Source organism: Perna viridis, chromosome 4 (genome assembly GCF_037379345.1).
Source record: "Perna viridis isolate PV_CMFRI_1.1 ecotype Kerala chromosome 4, ASM3737934v1, whole genome shotgun sequence".
NCBI classification, from domain to species: Eukaryota; Metazoa; Mollusca; class Bivalvia; order Mytilida; family Mytilidae; genus Perna; species Perna viridis.
Genome location: NC_142448.1, coordinates 30,139,856 through 30,161,452, shown reverse-complemented (window position 1 = coordinate 30,161,452; position 21,597 = coordinate 30,139,856). Strand labels below are relative to the sequence as shown.

At 30.8% G+C, this 21,597-nt stretch overlaps 2 protein-coding genes across 2 annotated transcripts; one reads left to right on the top strand and one right to left on the bottom strand.

The window, feature by feature from the left end:
- The first annotated feature begins 512 nt into the window (after positions 1 to 512).
- On the top strand, positions 513 to 3,810 carry LOC148619690 (ADP-ribosylation factor-like protein 4C). Its single transcript, XM_088579866.1, has one exon. It carries the CDS (start codon positions 834 to 836, stop codon positions 1,383 to 1,385), a length of 552 nt encoding a protein of 183 aa, XP_088435992.1. The 5' UTR covers positions 513 to 833; the 3' UTR covers positions 1,386 to 3,810.
- A 1,173-nt stretch (positions 3,811 to 4,983) lies between these two features.
- LOC148619689 (TNF receptor-associated factor 6-A-like) lies at positions 4,984 to 20,806 on the bottom strand. Its single transcript, XM_088579865.1, has 7 exons — positions 19,900 to 20,806; positions 16,236 to 16,387; positions 14,926 to 15,004; positions 14,321 to 14,425; positions 10,428 to 10,586; positions 8,721 to 8,885; positions 4,984 to 8,219 (listed from the first exon to the last, which is right to left on the bottom strand). Exons 2-7 carry the CDS (start codon positions 16,385 to 16,387, stop codon positions 8,034 to 8,036), a joined length of 846 nt encoding a protein of 281 aa, XP_088435991.1. The 5' UTR covers positions 19,900 to 20,806; the 3' UTR covers positions 4,984 to 8,033.
- Between the last annotated feature and the right edge of the window lie 791 nt (positions 20,807 to 21,597).

Genomic DNA, 21,597 nt, shown 5'->3' with positions numbered 1-21,597 from the left:
TGGGCCCCTATATATAATCTGCTTACTGACAGGTGCAATAGCCTGCAGTCAGGGACTGACAGGGAGTGTATATTAAGTCTTTGCTGCAGTTAAGCATTTCACTCTTCACGTTGACGTATTCCCAAACAGTTAGAGGGAGAAACGATCTCGTAGTAACTACAAATTTTAAGCCTTCTCTCCTTGGAAAAACCTTCAAAATTTACTTAAATTTAATTGAATATTGAAATTGCTACCAAGATCGAGGAAATAATTTAATTTTTTCTCAATAGGTTATACATTTTTACGTCCTTCAAGTATAAAATTTAAAATTTGAAAATAAATTCTTTCATATCATACAAGTAATCCTACCCAGTGACAATCTGTGGTATGTGAATCAGGGACTGTACATTTCTGTACCCAAGCGAGATCTTGGTCTACAATAAAAATTATTGCTTCGGGGATGTTTTTATACAATTTCTACGAAAACATTCAGTAATTGAACAGATGCTGTGCTCGGTCCTGTGACATGTGTTATAGGTTACCCAAACACCTGTTCAGATCCAGATGGCGTCATAACCGGAAGTTTCACCTTTCACTCATTCAATCCCCTGATTCAAGATTCTGTGAAAGGATAATTATCGGAAGGAGGAAGAAATTTTAAGATATCCTTTTAACGCGCGCCGATTAACTACGCAAACTTTGCTTCCTTCGCATATTTCAATTGCTGTTACATATGTGATTATTAAATAACCATGAGAGTAAGTAAATTTCTAGGTCGTCACTTTTGAAACTTTTTGCCACTCCTCTTCTTAATATTTACTAACTTTTTTGAAGTATGAATAGCAAAACTTAGTATGGGTGGAGGCTCGTCAACAGTACAGCTCACTATGATAGGATTGGATCAATCTGGTAAAACAACATTGTTATATAGGCTTAAATATGACCAATACACTAACACAACTCCTACAATTGGATTTAACTGTGAGAAAGTGAAATGTGATTCTGGTACTGCTAAAGGAACAACATTTACAATCTGGGATGTTGGTGGTGCTGATAAAACAAGGCCCCTGTGGCGAGCTTACATTCGCTCATCTGAAGGAGTGATTTTTGTTGTTGATTCTGTAGATCACGAGAGAATTGAGGAAGCAAAACTTGAACTTATTAAGTTAATAAGGTGCTCAGACAATCCAGGACTGCCTATTCTTGTAGTTGCCAATAAACAAGACATGCCAGGGTCTGTTGATCCTGCAGCTTTAGGAAAACTCTTGGGTTTACATGAACTACCTCCATCACAACTTTGGTCCGTGCTTGGTGCTTGTGCAATAACGGGTGAAGGACTATCAGATGCAATTGAAGCAATGTATGAACTTGTCTTAAAGAGAAGAAAATCTAAAAAGAAAAAATGATAATTATTAAAACAGATGTATAGATGTGTGATTTTGTTAAGTTTACTAGATAGATTTTAAGTATACACTTTTTTTTATCATGGGTTGTTTTATGTTATTGTTATCTTTAGTTTGAGAAATTTTTAGCTGAATTTAACTGTTGCTGAGTGAGTTTAATATAACAGGAAAATACAGGTACATTTGCTTTTTTCATGTACAAATGTATGATCATTCTTCTTCTTTTTAATTTCAATGTATTTGGATGGGATCTCTAAAAAGTATGAACAAATACTGCTGAAAGGTTTAAATATAGCGAATTAACAACCACTTTAAATTACATTTACATGATGATAAACATTGTATACAAAGTATATATACAAATTAAGATTGGAAATTCCAGATACATTTAGTATGAAATTTCATTTTAAATGTGAACATTTTCATCTATCTTCACATACATGTAAATTGTACAAAGAGGGTGACATAAATTATGAATATTATACTGAAAATTCATTAGTACATGTACAAAAAATGTACATGTATCTGTGGTACCTGGTACATATATTAATATAACAGGTTACAGTGTATATGTTTTGTCTACACTTCTACATGTTCATGCACATTTGTTCATCTCCATTTGAATTAGCATAAATGAATTGAAATTTGGACTATGCAATGTCTCAGCTAGTAATTTAGATCTCTGTTTACTAAGAAGAATGATAGTGTATTCTAACTGCTTTGAAATTTGCTTATTTTTATATTTTTTTTATCTCAATTGAACATGTGAAATAAAATACTGAATTTCTCTTGTAAGAAAACAATGGCGGCTTATTTCAAACTTGATGCATAATAGTTTTCATACTAACATGGTGTAAAATTACATTTAAATGCCATTTGTTAATAATTAATATATATACATGTACATTTACATACATTTTAAATCATATTGAATTTCTAAAAATACAAGCGAGATAATGTTGAGGTTTTAAATTTCCAATTTTCAATTATATAATACTGGCTCATATACATGTGATAATAAATTACAGGGTTACTGGGAGTCCCTATCTAAACAATGCACTTTTCTTCAAATATTTTGAGTATAAAGTTTATACTGGAAACATTTTGCTATGTACACATGTACATACAATGATACATGTATACACAGTGCATGTTTTCCCATGTACATTGTACATACTGTATGCTACACAAATAATTCATTAAAAAGTAAACAAAATTATACAAATCATGTTTTTGTGTAAACAGTGTAATGTTCTGTCTGTATGTTCAGTTAATTTCTAAACCGGTGTACTTCCTTTAAATACGCATGTGAATTTTCTTTGAAAAGGGTTGTATTTCCTTAAATTTTTTAAAGTTTATTATTATGGTGTCAATTTGGTTAAACAAAAGTGTAGTTTGTTTCTATCATAATAAGGAAGTGCTTTTATAGAGTTCTAGATGAGCATACATGTACATTGTAAATTCACAAAGAAGAAATATTTAGGTTATTTTATTGTGTAAATTTAAGAAAATATCCTTATTAATTCAAAATACTCAGAATAAAGAAAAAAATATAATGACAATAGAAGAATATTTGTATAAATGGTTTCACAAGGAAATGTACAATTCATATGCATTGTAATACATGTGCATGTATGTACAAGGGATCAGATGGTTTAATTATTGTTTTATGAAATGGTCTAGATAAGGCTTACCAAGAATGTATACATGTACATGTATGTACATTGTGACCAGGGCCTAATCTAGATAATGATGACAAGGAGAAGTTTGTTGTCTTAAAATAATGTATCTTATGGTTTCATTTTGAAAACGTTTTTTCTTAAGGCATTCTGAAGGTTTTCCTGCCTATACATGTATATATTCTTGTGTAAAAATAAGCATGAATCACTTGTAGTGCACTGTAGCATGATAGTTAGACTGGACTATACATATACCTTAACAGCAATTACAACAAAATACAAAATAAAGTGTATTAGGTGTACAATGTACTTGTACATGTATTGTACACATTGTACATTAGGTGAGCTGCTATAAACAGGTGTCAGCGTCTCTTTACACTGCCACATTTATACTGTTTGAGCATAGTGATATACATGTACATTATAATGTAAACTTTGTTAAAAATCAAATGCTTTGCCTTTGACATTAAAGGAACAAATTGCTTTAAGTAATTTGTGATTTTTTAGTTGTGATAACTGTACAAGTTTGATGCAAATATTTTCATGCCTTTAATAGCTTGTGTTAAATATACTCTTTTAGTTGTATGTTTCAGTTGTTAATTATAGTTGTTTTGATTGGTTGGGAGTTAATTTTTATAATTGTATAAATTAATCGGGTATATTTATGTAAATTACTCAGTATTGCCAGATTGTACTCTATAATTCAAATTGTTGCTATTTAATCCTGTTAATTAAATATAAATCTTTCAGTTTTTTTTTTCATTCATGTCATTACATGCCAGTAATTGTCAGTATGTGACACACCCTAAGAAATTACCTGTTATTCAATTAGCACCTAAATTAGTATAGCAGATGTTTGAAATGTCAATTAACGATGAAGTTGTTATTGGGCAGTTAAAAAAAATGCCTTACATAAAGTGCTGAAAGACTTCATAACAGTTTCAACAATAGAAATCATTTGGTAATCACTTTGTTAAGCAGATTAAAAGGCATGTCCTAAGCCTTTGAAAAATCACACATCAGTTAATTTTACTTCAGTTTATAATCCTGCTAAGTATGAATTGGGAATTAAAAATTTACCACTCATAGACTAACATTTATAACAAAACTTGTTAATACAGACCCAGTAGTTACCAGAAGTATCTTAGGAAGGCCCTTAATAGTACAAAAAAAATAGGACCATTTTAAACGTTTCTTTGAAAGTCAAGTTGGATTTAACTATTTTGGGAGTTAATAGTGGCAATGACACCCTCATTATGATTAACAGTTTAAACACATTAATACATCCATATGTATTTGTGTAGACAAAGATTTCAATACATTTTTAATACTTCATTTTAAGAATTATTTGTGTTTATAAATCATGACTTCAAGTCTAAGGAGAATCTTTGATTTTAGAAGAAATTTCTAATTTTTTTAGTGGATGGGAACTTCGTTTTACTTTCTGAAGTTTTTTCGGTATTTGGTATGACAATGAGCTGGCAGACTACAATGTTTTTAATTACTTTTTAAGGTGTTTTAGCTACAGAGTTTCTATTTCGTTGTATATGTTGTTTCATTAAGCTAAATACATGGGAAATTGGCCAAAACAATTCATTTCAATATGCCTGAAAGATTCTTTATCAGTTAAGACTGCTATCTTCGAACCAATAAACAATACTGCTACACATAACTGTATGTTAGCTGCAACTGCTGAAATCTGTAGAAAGATAAAAAAAAAAATAAAGCCTGAAAAATCAGTCCAATCAAAATAATGAGGGGGGGGTCTCCCCAATCCCCTTTAAAAAATTTCAGCATACTTGAAGACTGGTCTCAGAAAAACTACATCCAAAGTACATGTGACAAATTGACAGATGACAACTAAATCTCTTGTATTGTGGTGGGGGCAAATATTGAGTATCTAGACACAAAGTAACACCTAATACAAACAGAAAATATTTTATTGCTTAATCAGTTCAAAAGGAAAGACAATGGCAGCATTAATTAATTAATCTACTTAACTAAATAATATAGAAAAATACCCATATAGAAAATTATATCACATTTTTTTCACAGTTAAACCAGGAAGTATAACTAAATGATTACAATTCTTAATATTTTCAAAATATAGCCAGACCTAATTGCTAAATTGTGAAAGGCTTTAAAGATTTGAATCTTCAGTTCATACTTAAACAAACATGTACATGTAGTTTCAATTGTATATTTATTGAAGATTTTATTGGTAAAACTGGTACACACAGATATTTAAATTTGAGCTATCTGTGATACTAAACAAGCGACATCCAAACAGACTTTGTTACTTTTATGTCTGGTTTAAAGGCAAGAAAAGTGATGTAACATCATAATAGTAAATCATACCCAATTAGAAAGTATCACACTGTCACTGATACAAAATCATTATCACATAATTATTCAACAAGTTGTTAAAACATCTGAGGCATAATATAAAAAAAACCAAACTGAATTTTGTTCTGACATCTGCTTTTAGAAAAAGTAAAGGGTGAAATTATGTTGAAACATCATATTCCTGTTTAGCTAAATGTAATTATCTTTCTTATCATACTGAAATATATTAAAAAAAAAACTTCTGATCATATATAACTGTGACCACAGTGTAGAAATCTTGTAGGTTAACTATGCACAGAATTTTTTTTACAATAATACAAGTTAAAATAAACACAGAAAAAAAATGAAAGACATCTAGATTTATGACAAGTGATAAATTCATGCACCAATATCAGATACAATGGCATGATAATTCAATGAAAAATATGAATAATATCAACTGACAAAATGATAAACATACAAGTTTATCCTCATACCAGTCACAAAGATTTTCAGATTGTTGTCCTCAGGATGTATGAAACTATGAAAACCATGGACTTTATTTTATAAGTGTACATTAACTGTCCTTTCCACAGTATTAAACAAAAACATTAACTTTAAATTCAACATCATTTAGTAGATTATTGTAATGTATTAAAAGAAAAGGAGGCTTTAAATTGTGGGTTTGACCATCACTAATTCACTAGTGATGGATCAAATAACATAAACATTACTTTGAAGATAGTTCTTTTCCTCAATTAAACATTTTATGATAGTAAAGGATTTGTGAAAAATCTGTTTTATAAACCAATCTTATTTACACAGGAATGATAGCATAGTACTTCACAAACATAGGCCACAGCAATTTATTTTTATCTCTAAAGTACAAAACTTCAAAGTATGGTTACAAAAGTGTTGAATAAACAAACAGCATCACGATATGCCACCTACAGTGTCAACAATAATTACTGTTCATAAATATATATGTAAGGGCAATAACTTGACTTACATTTTCAATGGTAGCTGTACAACATACCAGTATATTATGATACAGTTTGGTGTACACTATGGAAAAATATTGTACTCGTCCATATTGTGACTGTCCACATATGCCGGTTGACCAATACATGATTCCTGTACATACTTTATATTCAGGAGTTTGGAGAAATTTAAAACAGTAACTTATTCTAACTTTTTGTTTAACTACTTGGGAAACTAATACTGAAAATGTACATGTAAGTTACAAGAAAATATGCCTAAGTTATCTGTTATACAACGTAGATTTTGTGGTATTATAAGAAAAATTTGTTTTTTTCTTCAGATTTTTAATATAAATAATTTATTTGCAGGCAGTTTTGTTACATTTCTCCACTCAAGAATATTCAAATTTCTAGTACCAGTAAATCTAAACTGCTTTATTTCTCTATTGAAGAAAATCTTCGTAGTTCTACAGTTGGTGAAAGGTATGATGAACAAAAGAAGCATTGTAAAAACATTTGGTCACATGGTAAAAAATACTCTGTTACACAAAATCTGAAAAAAAAAAAGAAATTTGCTTTATCCTTGTAGTTTAAAATAAAAATTCACAAGGTTAGGCAAACAACTCTAATAGGAAAGAAACAATCCAGTTTTTTATACTTCACTGGGCACAAAATTCAAATTATCTCCCCTTAAAGAAGATCAAAAATAAAAAAAAAAAAAAAAAAAAAAAAAAAAAAAAGAACATTTGACGAAGATACAAAATGTCTGAATACTGTTGTATGACATTCATGATTTATTCAAGGTGAATATGAGGATTGAGGAAAAAGGGCAATGAAAGTCCTTGGAAGAAAAGTTGTTCTAATTGATAATAGATTCATTTAAATTCTGAATTTAATAAAAAAATATTTTCAACAAGCTTTTTGACTGGTTGGTTCCTTTGAGCAAACCAGATTATTTTGTTTCACCCAATTTTGTACTGGGACGTCATCTTCATATGTGACTCAAATAATACAAAAAAAAATAAGTTTTTGATTTCTCACCAATTTTTAATATCATTAGAAATTTAATTATTAGGATTTTTTAAAAATTTATTAACAGGTTATAACATTCCTTTGTTTGAAAAATAACCAAAAATGCTCCTTTCATTTCAATAGTAAATATTAATCTCTGACAGTATATGTTTAACCTGAGATGTAAAACAAGAGCCAATAAATATAGGACTTCTTTTGCAAATTAACTCGTGTCTGTTCTGTTTAAATCAAACAAGTTTCAGTCCACAACCAAATACACATTCCATGCCAGTTGCTTAATAGGAATACATGTACCAGCAAACTGAATAAAGTACTCTATAATAACTTTAGAGAAAAAAGACAGAAAAAAAATATAATATTTAGTTTTCAAGGTAATATATACTTGTAATTTTTTGACCCAATTGTCTTTTCAAACATTGAAAATAGAGGAACATTGTATGTGACAAATGGGAAAGATGAAGTAAAATTTGGTGAAACTGCTTTGAGACCTCATTACGAAAAATATACATGTAGATAATAGTAAACTTTAAAAAAGTAAAAACAAAATAAATAAAACAATAAAACTGAACACATTTACAAAAATTACAAATTCCCCAAGAGCTTCTCGTCTTTTCAGGAACCAGAAGCTAACTCAATCAAATATCATCCATGACATCTCTCAATCTCTTGCCAAGAACACTTTCAGAAAAGCTTATTATCTTTTCCAGACATTGCTTTAATCTAACAATTTCTCTGTCCTGGTGAGCATTGTGTTGTACAAGGAGAAGGATGTGGTTATCAGGGTCAGACTTGTAATGATCTGTCATCAATCGACGCTTGTTCTGTAAAAATAACTCAATTTGTCAAAGAATGAAATTTAAGGGAACGTTTATTAAAACTACCTTTTTTTTTTGTAGATCAAACACTAATTGTCTCATATATTTATAAGGTTAGGGTTAGGGTTATTATGAATCAAAACTTTTGTAGTTGAACAAAAACAGGGGTGATACCAAACTCCTACTCTCTGAACATGTTTGGTTTCAATTTAAATGTTTCCATTACTTTACATATTCAGATAAGCATTTTCAAAATTCCACTGTGAATTCCCATGATGACTTAAAGAGTATAAAAGTGTTTACATCAAACTTATTCTGCTATCACAACAAAAAACTCACATATTACTTAAAACAATTTTTATTTTTTTGTGTCAAAAGTCTCATTGTAAAGATATTAATCAATTCAAATATTCGGCAAACAGTGGAAAATCACTAAAAAAAATTTGAAATATTACATTACCATATTAAGCATATTTACCAAGGACTATAGTCTGAGGGAGCACCTACCTGATATTGACATCCATATGAAGCATATTTACAGGGGACTATTGTCTGAGGGCAGTCTCCACTGTTTACATCAATGTGTGTTGATATATCTCTTCGTCTAATACCAGTCTGCTGACACAAGGTACACTGTACTGGGAAGTCTGCACACATCAATACTTGATGCTTCTGTAAAATGAAATCAATTCAATTTTATTATGAGATTTTTCTAAGAGATTTGTGTTGTATTGTCAGATAGATTAGAGACTAAGTAAGAGTGAAATTGCACTCCTCCACCTTTATTTATAGTAGTGTTTAAATATAAATAAGGTTATCTCCCATAGCAAGTGTTGCCCAATTTCAGCTTTTCCTTATGCACACTACATATCATGCTTTGATGATGCCATTATTTTTTTTCCAAATATGTATAAAATAAATAGACAGGATGATTCCTATCATTCTAATCAAACCTAGTCGGATAATAAAATTACTTTTGCTTATTATCACATGTGAAGGGCAGAAATGACATGAAAAGCAAAGATATCAGCATTTCATAGGACATTAATGGAACATTAACTGACATCCCGCAACATAATGTTGAAAAAAAAAAAACAGATGGCAAAATGCTCAAAATGGACTTAGTCAAAGCTACATTGTGGATTCTTCTGAGAATTAACCTGTAACAGTGTGATTTTCCAAAAAAAAAAAGACCTTGACTTGCTCTAAAGTTATCATCTGGAACAGAAAATGTTTTGATTATATATATACCATTATGATCCATATTAACACAGAAAAAAGTCTATTTCCTATGGAAATTTACAGTGGAAAGGGAGATGACTCCGTAAAAATAATGTTTTTTGTCAGATTTGTGTTCATTTTGTATATCAATTTCATGTAAAATATGACACTTTGATGAAAGTTTTTTCCTTATTGACTGTCTCCCATATTATGCTGCACATGATGTGTAACAATTTGAATAAGGAGAGGTCTATTTAATTTTTTGGAAAATTTTTAATAACAGAAATTTTTTTTTTTTTCAGACACTTCCATCATTTGAACTTTAAAAAAATTGTATTGTATATTTCTGCATGTTATTTATCAATAGTTTTGCCTTTGTTAAAAGAATCTTTAAACCACAAAAAGTAGAATATTTACGTCATCATTTTAATCAAACTGGAATTCTTCAACTTAATATAACAAAAAAATAGATTGACTATTAATTGGAATTCTTGATCTTAATGGACACATGATAAACTATTTAGATTCTAAATTTAAGTCTTTGTTTTGTAAAAGATATCAAAATTCTTTTCAATGCTAAAATGTCTACTGTCACCACATATTTTTATCAGATAAAGCATATTTTTGACAGAGTATTTATTCTCCTCTTTATAATGGTAATTTAAATAAGAAATTTGAAATGCTTATTTTGAGATTTCCACATCCAAGATTTAGTTTAGATTTTTTTCTGAGCTTATTTTAGTCATTATGCTATAGCTTAGAAGTTAAATATCCTCTGTTGCAATTTGATTAGATTTAGGGCAAAATTTTGCTAGATTGACTGGACTACAAATACATGTACAAAAGGAGATATATTAATAAAATATTGTTATAGAATTGATTCAAAGTTTTGTATTTTAATACAGAGTTATCTTCATTACTGATTTGAAAAAAAAATGCTGGTCAAGGCCATGTTTTCACAAGAATAAGTCATGTATGTATATTTATACAAACTGTTAAATCAGCAAATATGATCTTTTGATTGCAATGTTCACAATGTACAGGACGTCTTTCACAAATCAACTCATGTCTGTTCTGTTCAAATCTCATAAGTTTCAGGCCACAACCAAATACACATTCCAAAGGCTGATACACACAAGATGGTAGGTGATACTGAAATAAATAAAATAGAATTTGACTATACTTCAAATGGTTCCGGAAGGGACATTTCAAATCATATTTCTATTGCATTTTAACAGAATCCTGCATTATGCAGTACTATTCATACATGTAAGTCTTTTGAATTACAGTACAGAAAGAGACATACCATGACTGAACACCTACATAGAGGTGTATAAAATTTTGAGTGGTTTTAAATAATTTTTTTCAATAAAAAATGTTTTGTTACTTTTAGTACAGTGAGTGGTTAGCTCCACCACTTGTAAAGCAGAAAAAAATGTAATATCTGGCCAGCCTTAAAATATTGTTTGTTTGCTATAACCCTACTGTACATTGAGAGCAGTGGGTAGGTCAGTAGGGAAAATATTTTATCAGCATTGGGAAATGTGTATACATTTAATCTGAAGACAGATTTTGAAAAAAAAAAACATTTTATGTTCTCACTAACAATGGTAACATGAACACTGACTACACTGTCAAGTCATTTAAAACAAAAAAGACAAAAAAATCAGATCTATCAGAACTGCTCATGACTAAACAAAGTATAATTCAACACTGACTAGATCTTATTTAAATTAATGTAATACAATGTAAACACTGACTAGAATGTATTCAAACATGTAATAAACATTGACTAGAATGTATTCAAAAATTGTAATTAACACTGACTATAATGTATTCAGAAATTGACTAGGGCTATTCCTGAAATGTCCAAACTGGGATTGGAGATACTTTAACAATAAACCTTAGGTGGTGGGGTTTCATTTTAACTATAGGAAGAATTACCTGTGGAAATAATAATTTATGCAGGTGCCCGGTTTAATGTTTTTATGAAAAAAAAGGACTCAATGTCTCCAAATGTGAACATTTCTGGAACAACCTTTATCTTTACACATTAAATTCAGTATCTGACAAATTGTGATAATTCTTGTAAAATAATTAAAATCAAATCCCATATCTCTTTCACTATTGTATGAGAAACAAAAAAACTGAAAATGGCATCACTATAGCATGGGCAACAAGAAAAATAAAGAGCTATGCTTTACGCGCATGATACGCCTGTTGCCCTTTCAACTTGTCCTTATATGATCAACTAGAAATATTGTGAGCCCTGTCAAATACCATCCACCCCCCCCCCCAAAAAAAAAGTAAATAAAATATACACAAAAAATTTGGTGAGATCAAGGCTATCTCACGTTTAACTAAGTTTGTTGTCTTGATTTTTCACCCATATATTTCTGTCTTGATTTTTCACCCATATATTTCTATCTTGTTTAAAACACACTTTTCTGACAAGGTTACCAAGTACCTTTTATATTTATTAGTTGATCATCATAACAAATGGTCTGTTTTAAATGATTTTTCAACTTCCTTGGCCATTTCCAGCTTTTTTTAAAGAGTAAAACTTCATAGTATGGAAACGTTAAATTTTATATTTATACAAATCGGAAGGGAGCTTACTTCAACAGATATGAACAATTCAACAATATTTCATAAAAGTTAGTGAAAGTGTTTTTGAGTAATTGTGCGAAAACTTGAAAATCTCCCTTTTTTAAAGTATAAAAATTCATAACACGGAAAAGAAAAATCTGAAATTTATAAAAATCAAAAGGGAGCTTATGTCTATAGATATGAACAATTCACCTAAGTTGCATTAAAGTTGGTGAAAGCGTTTTTGAGTTATTGTCTGAAATGTGGACGGAGGACGGACAGACAACGGTATACCATAATATGTCCAGTCTTAGACGGGCGTATAAAAAAACTGAATATGGCAATTTTTTCTAACTGTCATAACAAAAAGGGCCAGAAATTTGGATTGACGGGATGGGAATCAGGAACTACTTACCCCCTCTGGCAATGAAGGCAAGAACAGAAAATTTGATAAAAGCCAGTTGGAATCCAGGGGAGAGGAGAGCATGAACAAGTCATGCCAGGAGGTTGGAACTACTTATATGACTCCTGGTACCTTCAAACATAGGTATGCCATCCTCAGGAATTCATATATATTTTGTGGAACATACAATGTCACCTAAAAGGTCAAACAGGCCACATAAATGGGGCAGCCCATCTTATTCTAAAAGGGCATACTTATTGCAACTAGAGATAGATTGGGAAAGGCTAAATTTATTTCAATTTATTAAATAGTGCCAACCATTAATTTTCTCTATATCTTTTCTCAGTTTTGGATTTTTTTTCGTTATCTGTGACTGCTGATTCATGTTCAGCAACAACACAGTATTTCTATCTCTTCTGGTGGCAGTTGTGATTGAAACGCCTTCACCTGTATCATGATCAGAGTTTCTTTTTATGAAGAAGACAACATACTTCAAGTTACTGTTAATTTTTTTTAAAACAGATATCGGTTCGGTGAAGTTTGGTTTGAATGTTTCTGTCCCGTTTTTATTAGAAACTGTGATGGTCACAAACACTGCTGAATATCAGTTTACTTCGTTATCGATCACATCATCGAAGACATCGTCCCATGCGCATCTAGTATTAAACCTAAACAACCTGTTAACAACAGGACCTATGTTTTTGTTCTTGTTTTCAGTCGGACAGAAGAGGAGATTCCGAAATACTCTTCCATCCTGGAAACCTATCAACAAACCATGCGGTTGATGAAACCTGATACCCACAATGCTTGATTTGAAAGAGAATAATAATGCATGATTGAATCGATCTTGATCTGAAGTCAAATTGGCACTGGAGACATACCTGTCACACATTCCGGATCAGAAACGATATTAAAATAAAATTTCTCTGATTTAGGAGCAATAAAATTTTGTCAGTCGCACAGATTTGTGAGGGTCGGTTATAAAAACAATCAATATTTTAATTTTCATAATCTAAAAAGATACCGCTATTTACGGTACACCACCATGTCAGTGATCAGTCAGGGTATGTCACTTTCTGTACAGTAAGATGGAAATGGTAGGTTAAAAGCAGTTTTATAGCGTGCTAAACCTCCTGATTTAATTAAAGTTTATTGCTTCTGGTGTATTTCAGTACAAACAGGAAGCACAAACTGCCACCAGGCAAAGTTGGTTAAATCAATAGTAAAACAATGCTGAAGAAATATTAGTGATATTAAGAATCAAACTTCTACAAATGCATATAATCTTTTAATTAGAAATGAAATATTTCTCAATAAGATCTGGATATTGTAATTTGTCCATCTAAGATCTATTTAAGATATGTGACTATTATTACTATTTACAATTTTCAATTTGTATTCGTCCGTAAGTTGGTGATATCTCATCACTTATGAAATCAAAAGATTGCTCACACTTGAGAAAAAATATTTCTGAACACTTATAAAAAAAATCCCAGTCACATGTAAAACCCTAGTCTTTGTAACATCTAACATGTAAATTGTTGAAAGAAGATTTACAATAAAACTAGATCAGTGGGGATTCATATAAACAATGGCACACAATCCATAAATTATCTTCTATCACTATAATTCCCCATTATACATGGAATTTTCTACTGTAAATTACTAATACACAAATCTTTCAAATTTCGCATGAATAAAATGGTTTGAAATACAAATGTATTAATGAGATACAAACCCATTCCTTTCCAACAACATCAGCCTAGCTTCTGAAGTCCAACACACTAATCATTATGCCATTCCCACAGGTGGCATAATGATTTAGACTCTAGACTCAGTGGTGAGGTGAGAGGTACTGTAAATGAATAGGTTTAGATTTCATAGCTATAAATACCTGATACTCTGATAGTTCATTCACCCAGGTACAACCAGTTGAACTGTTCTTACACTTCACTCTAAGAGACATTACCTCCCTTTGAAATGCTTTGTCCTCAAACATCTAAAAAAGATTTTTATCACTAGATACATCATCTTTGCTAGCCAAGGGTTCTGGTCCTGGCCCCCTGTCAAGGAAGGGGAGATAGGACCAGAACCCTTGGCTAGCAAAGATGCAGATTCATTTATAAATGCACATGTCATTATTCAAAGACAAGAATTTAGTTAAGGTCTTAAGATCATACCTAGTTTCCTCTTTTAATTGTTAAGTGTTCCAAAAACCACTCAGAGGATGCTTTAATCATTATGATTCATGGAAGTTTCAAAATTTCAACTTCTCACAATTACAGGATTTATCAAAGACAAATAACTTGGTCAATTAGTATATATAAGAATAACGGTTATGCTTTAAGTAAACTTATTAGAATTTTTTTTGTTTGAATAAATTGATGGTCTTTGCCTATCTTGACCACTGAGACATTTGACTATGTTAGATGATATTGCAGGTCTATTCCAGTACAAATGTATCTTTACACAGACATATTATTTTATTTAGATACTTACATCTTTCATGACATTAAAGAATTTGTTATCTACTGGACACCTAACAAAGGTTTCATTGTGATGTTTTCTGTACCTCTCTCTAGAAAAGATAATTTTCAATATAATACATGTAACATGATTGTTTTAAGTGCAATTTTTGTCCAAGTTAATCAGTCATTATTGTAAGTATTGGACTGGTACTAAATACAACGGATTGATATATCCAATACTCTCATTCAAACACTGAAGTACCGGTATAGGTTCATGTACATGTAAGAAAAACATCAGATACTTCAGGACAAGAACTAATCAAAGAGACTTCTCCAACAATCTGATCTGAATTTCGATGGGAGAGCTCAAAGAAGCAATAGGACTATTAGCTAACAAGACATCATTCTAACTCTAATATGCTATATGCTTGTCTGAGAAGCAGCGACTGACCAATTTCTATCAGATATAAAAGTGTATACAATTATTACTCCATGTACTTTATAACTCATCATTGAAATTTTCATTGATTTTAAAATATCAACGGAAATTTTCAGAAATAATGAATTCTCTTACTAGTATTTTAATATCAACATAAAGGTCTGTGTTTGTGTAAACCTGACAATTATTGACTTTTCAATGTTTTTAACCATAAATCATTATCACACTTAATCATGAATAAACCTTTCATTTAGCTCACTAATCAATGTTTATTAGTAATCAACATGAATCAATGACAACAGCTGTTTCCCATAATAGATTAAAGGTCTTTATTATGTCTTTTTAGAGGTCATGCATTATGACTATAATATATTTACAAGAAAATACTTTAATAGTGTTTATACAGTGCTTATTCTTTAATGCATAAGGTCAAACTGGCATGGTCATAAACTTAGTAAAAGTCTAGTCTTTACTATTTATTGAGGCTAAAGAACTTCTAAATATCAAAGGTTTTGAAATAGCCATTCTCTTTCCAATACTCCGGTATTTCAAAACCTACGAAATACAGCAAGATAACTTTGAAAGCCTCACCAATTAATTCAGTTATTAATTTAATAACATTCTACAGTATAACCCTGAAAGCAATCTTTCCTGTATTAAGGAATCTTTTTTCACATGCATTCAATCTTTAAAAGAAGAAGAAGAAATTATAGGCATTTTTTACTTTGGAAAAACAAGGCTTATCTATCTCAGCAAAAGGACCTTCTATATCCACATTTGTAAATTACTCAAGATAAGGAAATTACACCAATCAACTAATTAAACCCAAGTGTGACAACACATTGGAATGTTTGATGGACAGTGAAAGTCTGAACTAGTTCCAAATAATATTGGTAACCCACCTTACAACACCACTTATACATAGTGTACAGAATCTGTGTCCACAAACTGTCTGAACTGGTTCCCAGTAAAATGTCAAGCAGATGGGACATATATACTTCCTGTCCACCTCGCTTTCAAATTCAATATCTTCTGGTCTTTCTATACCAGTCATCTGCAATAAAATGAATCTGTACATTGTAAAATGTATACGTACATAAGTTTTTATCATAAAATATTTCTCTACATGTACATTGTACTTGTAAGTTGTACCCTTTTTTCTGTCTACTTTCTGTAGTGTAATATAGATATCAGTGGCGGATCCAGAATTTCCATAAGAGAATAAGCTGTTTATAACCAACCAAACTATTCAAACATAAAAGGGGCATGTCTCCTTCAAAAGCATTATGAAGTTGCTTGGACAGAATGATCTAATACAAGTTGAAAAACAACATTTTATATAAAAGCAATATTTGGGACCAGATTACTGCGGTCCAACTTGGTCAATTGGAAAATACATGTTCTCATCCCCTACATCTGAATTACTGTTGTACTAATTGTAATTTCTTTTTTACATCAATAGAAAAGAACTAGATAACAATCCTTATATTCATTACCTCATCCTGTAAATATGTTGTGTATCATCTTTTAAAAAAAACCAAAAACTTGTTTCAGTGTTCCATATAAGTTGAAAAAATATTGCATTCTTATCAAGAAACACAATAAAAAAGAAGCAGATCTATGAATTGATGCATCTTCTTGGTGGAAACTGAAACAATCTTATGTTAATAATAGGGTTGGCAATGAGTAAAAGAGTACTTGCTCAGAAGGTCGTGTACTCCAGTACAATTTAAGTATTGGGATACTCGTTTGTACTTAAAACATCTCTGGAAATTCCCTTTGTTATACTAACTTTATTATACTAATTAATATCAATTAACTATGTACAGTTACTCTTTGTTAAGATGTTTGTACACAGATCAGCACTTACATGTACATGGATCTTTAACTTAGAAGCGAAAAACTTACGTCTGATTATTAATCAATGTGATTTGTATATAATAAACATTCATTGTTTGCTAATTTATGATAAAGTATCAGTTTGTCCACATAATTTTAAGTAAAATATTTTGTTGACTAACAGGAAAAGTTACTAACTCCACAAGAACATATGATAAAGAAAGTTTCTTTCAAGTCTGACTTAATGATTTTTTTTACATGTTCCTTGTTTGGTTATAGACACATAAATATTAATACTAGCTATTTTCATTGGGTATTTGTAGAAACGGTGGTCTGATGTAGGACGATACACCAGCCAGGAATATGTGTTCTGGCATAGTTTGTATGTCTTCTTTTTGAAATGTCAAGCGATGTCCTTATAATTTAATATGGAGTATAAAACGTAACAAGAAAAATACTGCATCCCTACAAAAATCGATATTTTTTATCGAATCCTGAAGTTTTATTTGAGTACTCCAGTATTAAATTTCATATCTTTTGCCATCCCTAGTTAGTATCCCATAAGAAACATATTGATATACATGTAGATATACAAGATTTGAATCTAGTCTAAAATTATACAGAATGCTTGTAAATATCATACAAGGCATGAAATTTTAACACATCCTAATTTTATTAACACATTCTATTTTCTGTTTTCAAAAGGTACAAAACTTGTACCAGTAAAATACCCTAACTACAATATTCAAGATTATCCATTTGAATATTTGTATGTAATTCTGTGTATTAATTCTGTTCTCACCAGGATTTTTGGATAGTGTGTGACACAACATTAAAAGGTCCTTGGTCTTAAAGTGACACTTCATATTTTATGTATTATTCTAAAATTGATCTGTGTATTCAAACTGTACTTATCTGTTTATATTTATATCAATTATTCATTGGTAAATATTTTATCAACTACAGTAATTATAACTTCAATACATTAAAATTTTTTTTATGTTTTACACAAATATTTTAAGTAATTCTTCATAAACATTTCCCCTTATTCATACACCCAGGGTTCTTCACTGATGTTTTATCTGCAAGTTTTTGCTGACAGCAGACCCATTGGAAATTACAATTTTCTATTAGTTTTGGGGCCTTTTATGGATGAGATATTGACTTGATTAAGAGCATTCTCTATGAAACTATTTTTCTAGTCTTTCTGACTGTCAATATATCTATACATTTAGAATTATCTAACAGGTACATATACGAGACTACTCTGGTCTTAAAATTCATGTTGCCAAAATTTCAGGAAGTCAAAAAACATAAATCTTATTCTTGTTAAGGTTGATACACAAGTTGTTTTGTTTCATTTTTTTTATTACTATTATCAAGGATTTAATTATGAATATAAATCCTTGCTATTATGTTAAAATGAAGTTATTCATGACAGAACTTTCATCACACCTGTGGTATTATTTTCAGACTTGGGGAATTTTATTATCTACATGTATTTCTTATCCATCAAAAACATGTCCCGATGATACACAACATGACAATGTATACAAAGGCCGGCCATTTCCTTTTTCTTTTCAAAGAATAAAATGGAAATATCTGATGGAATAAATAATGTTTTGGAATTAAATACGTTCTTTTATAAGGTAAATCAGTTTCTAAATGTTGAAAACATCTTGTGGTTGTGCAACATTCAACCTTGCATTTATATATAGCCACATGCTTTTGTCAGGGTTGAGTTACCTTTGACCATAGTCAAGTTTTGATTAGTTCAGTACATAGATATTTGTATCAGCTTGACACCTTCCTTAAGTTAATTTGTGGCCAGGTGTGGTGACTGATTAAAATTTGTCGGTTATGTCATAATTACGATTGGCTTCAGACATCAGCACGGTCATTTGGTTCATATATAGGAGAGTTCTTCGTGATGTCATCACTTACCTGTGATTTGGTTTTGGTTGGCAAAAAATCCATTCAGTGGCTTGGGGCATCAATTTTAAATCATCATAACTTTGTCGTTTTTTAAGATAATTGAAAAATTCTTTTGGTTCCCTAAACTGCCAATAAAATTCTTTTTATCCATGGAATTTTTAAATAAATCAGTAATTAGACTATATGAGCATAACATTTTTAAGACAATTTCGTATGAAAATAGAGGTTTGCATATAAATATGGTTTCAAATTTATTCTTTAAGTAAAACAGTTATAAATTCACATATGAAATATGAATTCTTTTATGTAATTGAAACATTCTACAGAACCAAAATTGGATGTAAAATAACAAAGATATAAAGTTTTGAAAATTGGGATGCTAATCATGAAATTGTTAATTGTTTATTTGCCACTTACGACTTAATGATATGCAAACTGGTGAATAAGACATCACTAATGAGATTGGAGATCTCTCCTATAGGGATCACTATTTTTCTTTCATAGCACCATCAATCCTAGTTTAGGCTAGAAAATCATTACTTGGTATCAGATATAATAATCAATTATAAGCTTTTGATCCATATGAAAACATTTGCAAATAAGACAAATATGAATACATTTTGTGTGAAGAATGGAATAAAATATAGTTTCAAAGGTATTTTTCAACTTTTAGCTGTCGCTTCTCTATAGTATTCTAAATATCAGGGAGTAATACTGCATTGTATTTGTAATTAAAAAAAACATATAGATGAAACGGGCGATAAACGATAAATCATTGAAAATTCCACATACGATTTAACGTTTTGTCAATAAAACCAAAATGCATTTAACAAACTCTCGATTTAAGATGCATTTTGTTGTTCTTAGAGATTTTCAATTCTTTTTGCAGTTCAGAAGTCCCGCTTACAACAACTTCCGGTATCGAGAGAGGCGCCATAAAAACAAGGGAGTTAATTTGGCGCGGAATATAAAAAGCGATATATTTCAAGAAGTCTACTTTTGAAAAAAATAAAATCCTTGATCATAAGCATGGTTGGGTCCAAGAATTTACGATGGGGAGGTGTAATAAATCAGTATAAGAGGAAACCAGATTATGACATGTTTAATGAATGAATATGATAAATGCCATATTCAATACAATACAAATCACGGTATTTAGCAAATTACGATAGTTTGTGTTTTTTTCTTTGAAAAAGGGGAGGGGCGTACGCCCATTACGCCATCACCTAGACCCACCCCTGATAGGAGTATCCAGAAAGGGGTGGGCGTCCCCTTTATGCTCGAAATGATGAAAAAAGGGAAATCACCGGAGAGCCCACCCATAAGACATGACAAGCACCCCCTTTTTTTTCTAAATTTCGTGGTCCGCTGCTGATGTTTAACCAGTTTTAAATGGTACGCAAAGCACGGGCGCGTACATATTGCGTACATTTAAAAACTCAATCGGTAATACAAAAATAAAAAAAAATAAAATAAAAAATGTGAATGATTTTTGTTCAGAGTTAATTTCCACAGAACTGCATGCGGCGAATATTTAATCTTGTCCCTCAGAAGACAGTCGGATCGGTTTACTTCCGATAGCAATTCTAAGTAGATTGAAAAGAAAAAAAAACATGAATCGCTATCGCTATATACTGGAGCATAGGTGTATGACTAGAGACATGAGTGACAGCTAAAATGGGTAAGCAGTTGTATATAATACAGCCATCAATATTTAATAATATTTTGTTTAACAAAACTGTGCTACGTGTAATAAACAACACGCACACACACAAATAAAACTACAACTGAATGCTGCTATAGCAGTCTTAGTGTCTCTCTACCACATTCTTGGTCCTTGTACAATAAAATGTCAGCTCTTATTTGGCCTTTAAGCGTATTTGAAGATAATTCGAAGCAGCTGTGATGATAGGTGCATTCGATCATCACCTGCACCTAGAAGTCTACCGACTATGTACAAATTTACGATCCATAAAAATGCTAATAGTATAATTGTGTCAAAAATTAGCAAATAATAGCCTCGAACCTAAATAGATGTTCTAGCCCGGAACTTAATTTCTAGATCTGTCCCTGATAACTGCCACGAATACCAGTCGCGAAGAGAGATTAAACGACTTTAACCGATGGTATCCAAGCTAATACATCTACTTGGACTTATGAAGATGTTTTAACAGCAACAAGGCCTATAGGAAAGATGAACGTGTTACATGTAGTTTTAGAACTGAGTAATTTTGTTTCGAGAAAGACTGGCAAAAAAAGTATATGTTTGTGCTGAAATTAGAAAATTGAGAAATAGGTTTTTTTTTTTAATGCTTTGCGACACCTTCTTTAGAGGTTCGTAAAAGCACACACTGTCACTTTAAAAAGTTCTTATTCAAATATCCCAATCTAAATATCCCAATCTAAGATTCTTACTTGTAAACAGTTGATTTCTTTAAAAATTGTCAGGAGAAATAAACGTTTTTGGTGGAGTTTTTAACACAGAAGCGG

Excerpts from the sequence above, each read along its gene's own strand:
- LOC148619690 (XM_088579866.1), top strand. The coding sequence starts at position 834 with ATGGGTGGAGGCTCGTCAACAGTACAGCTCACTATGATAGGATTGGAT.
- LOC148619689 (XM_088579865.1), bottom strand. The coding sequence starts at position 16,387 with ATGACTGGTATAGAAAGACCAGAAGATATTGAATTTGAAAGCGAGGTG. Across the intron at positions 8,886-10,427 it reads TCATATTTGCTGATTTAACA|AAGCATCAAGTATTGATGTG; the intron begins GTTTGTATAAAT and ends TTCATTTTACAG. Across the intron at positions 8,220-8,720 it reads CATATGGATGTCAATATCAG|AACAAGCGTCGATTGATGAC; the intron begins GTAGGTGCTCCC and ends TTATTTTTACAG.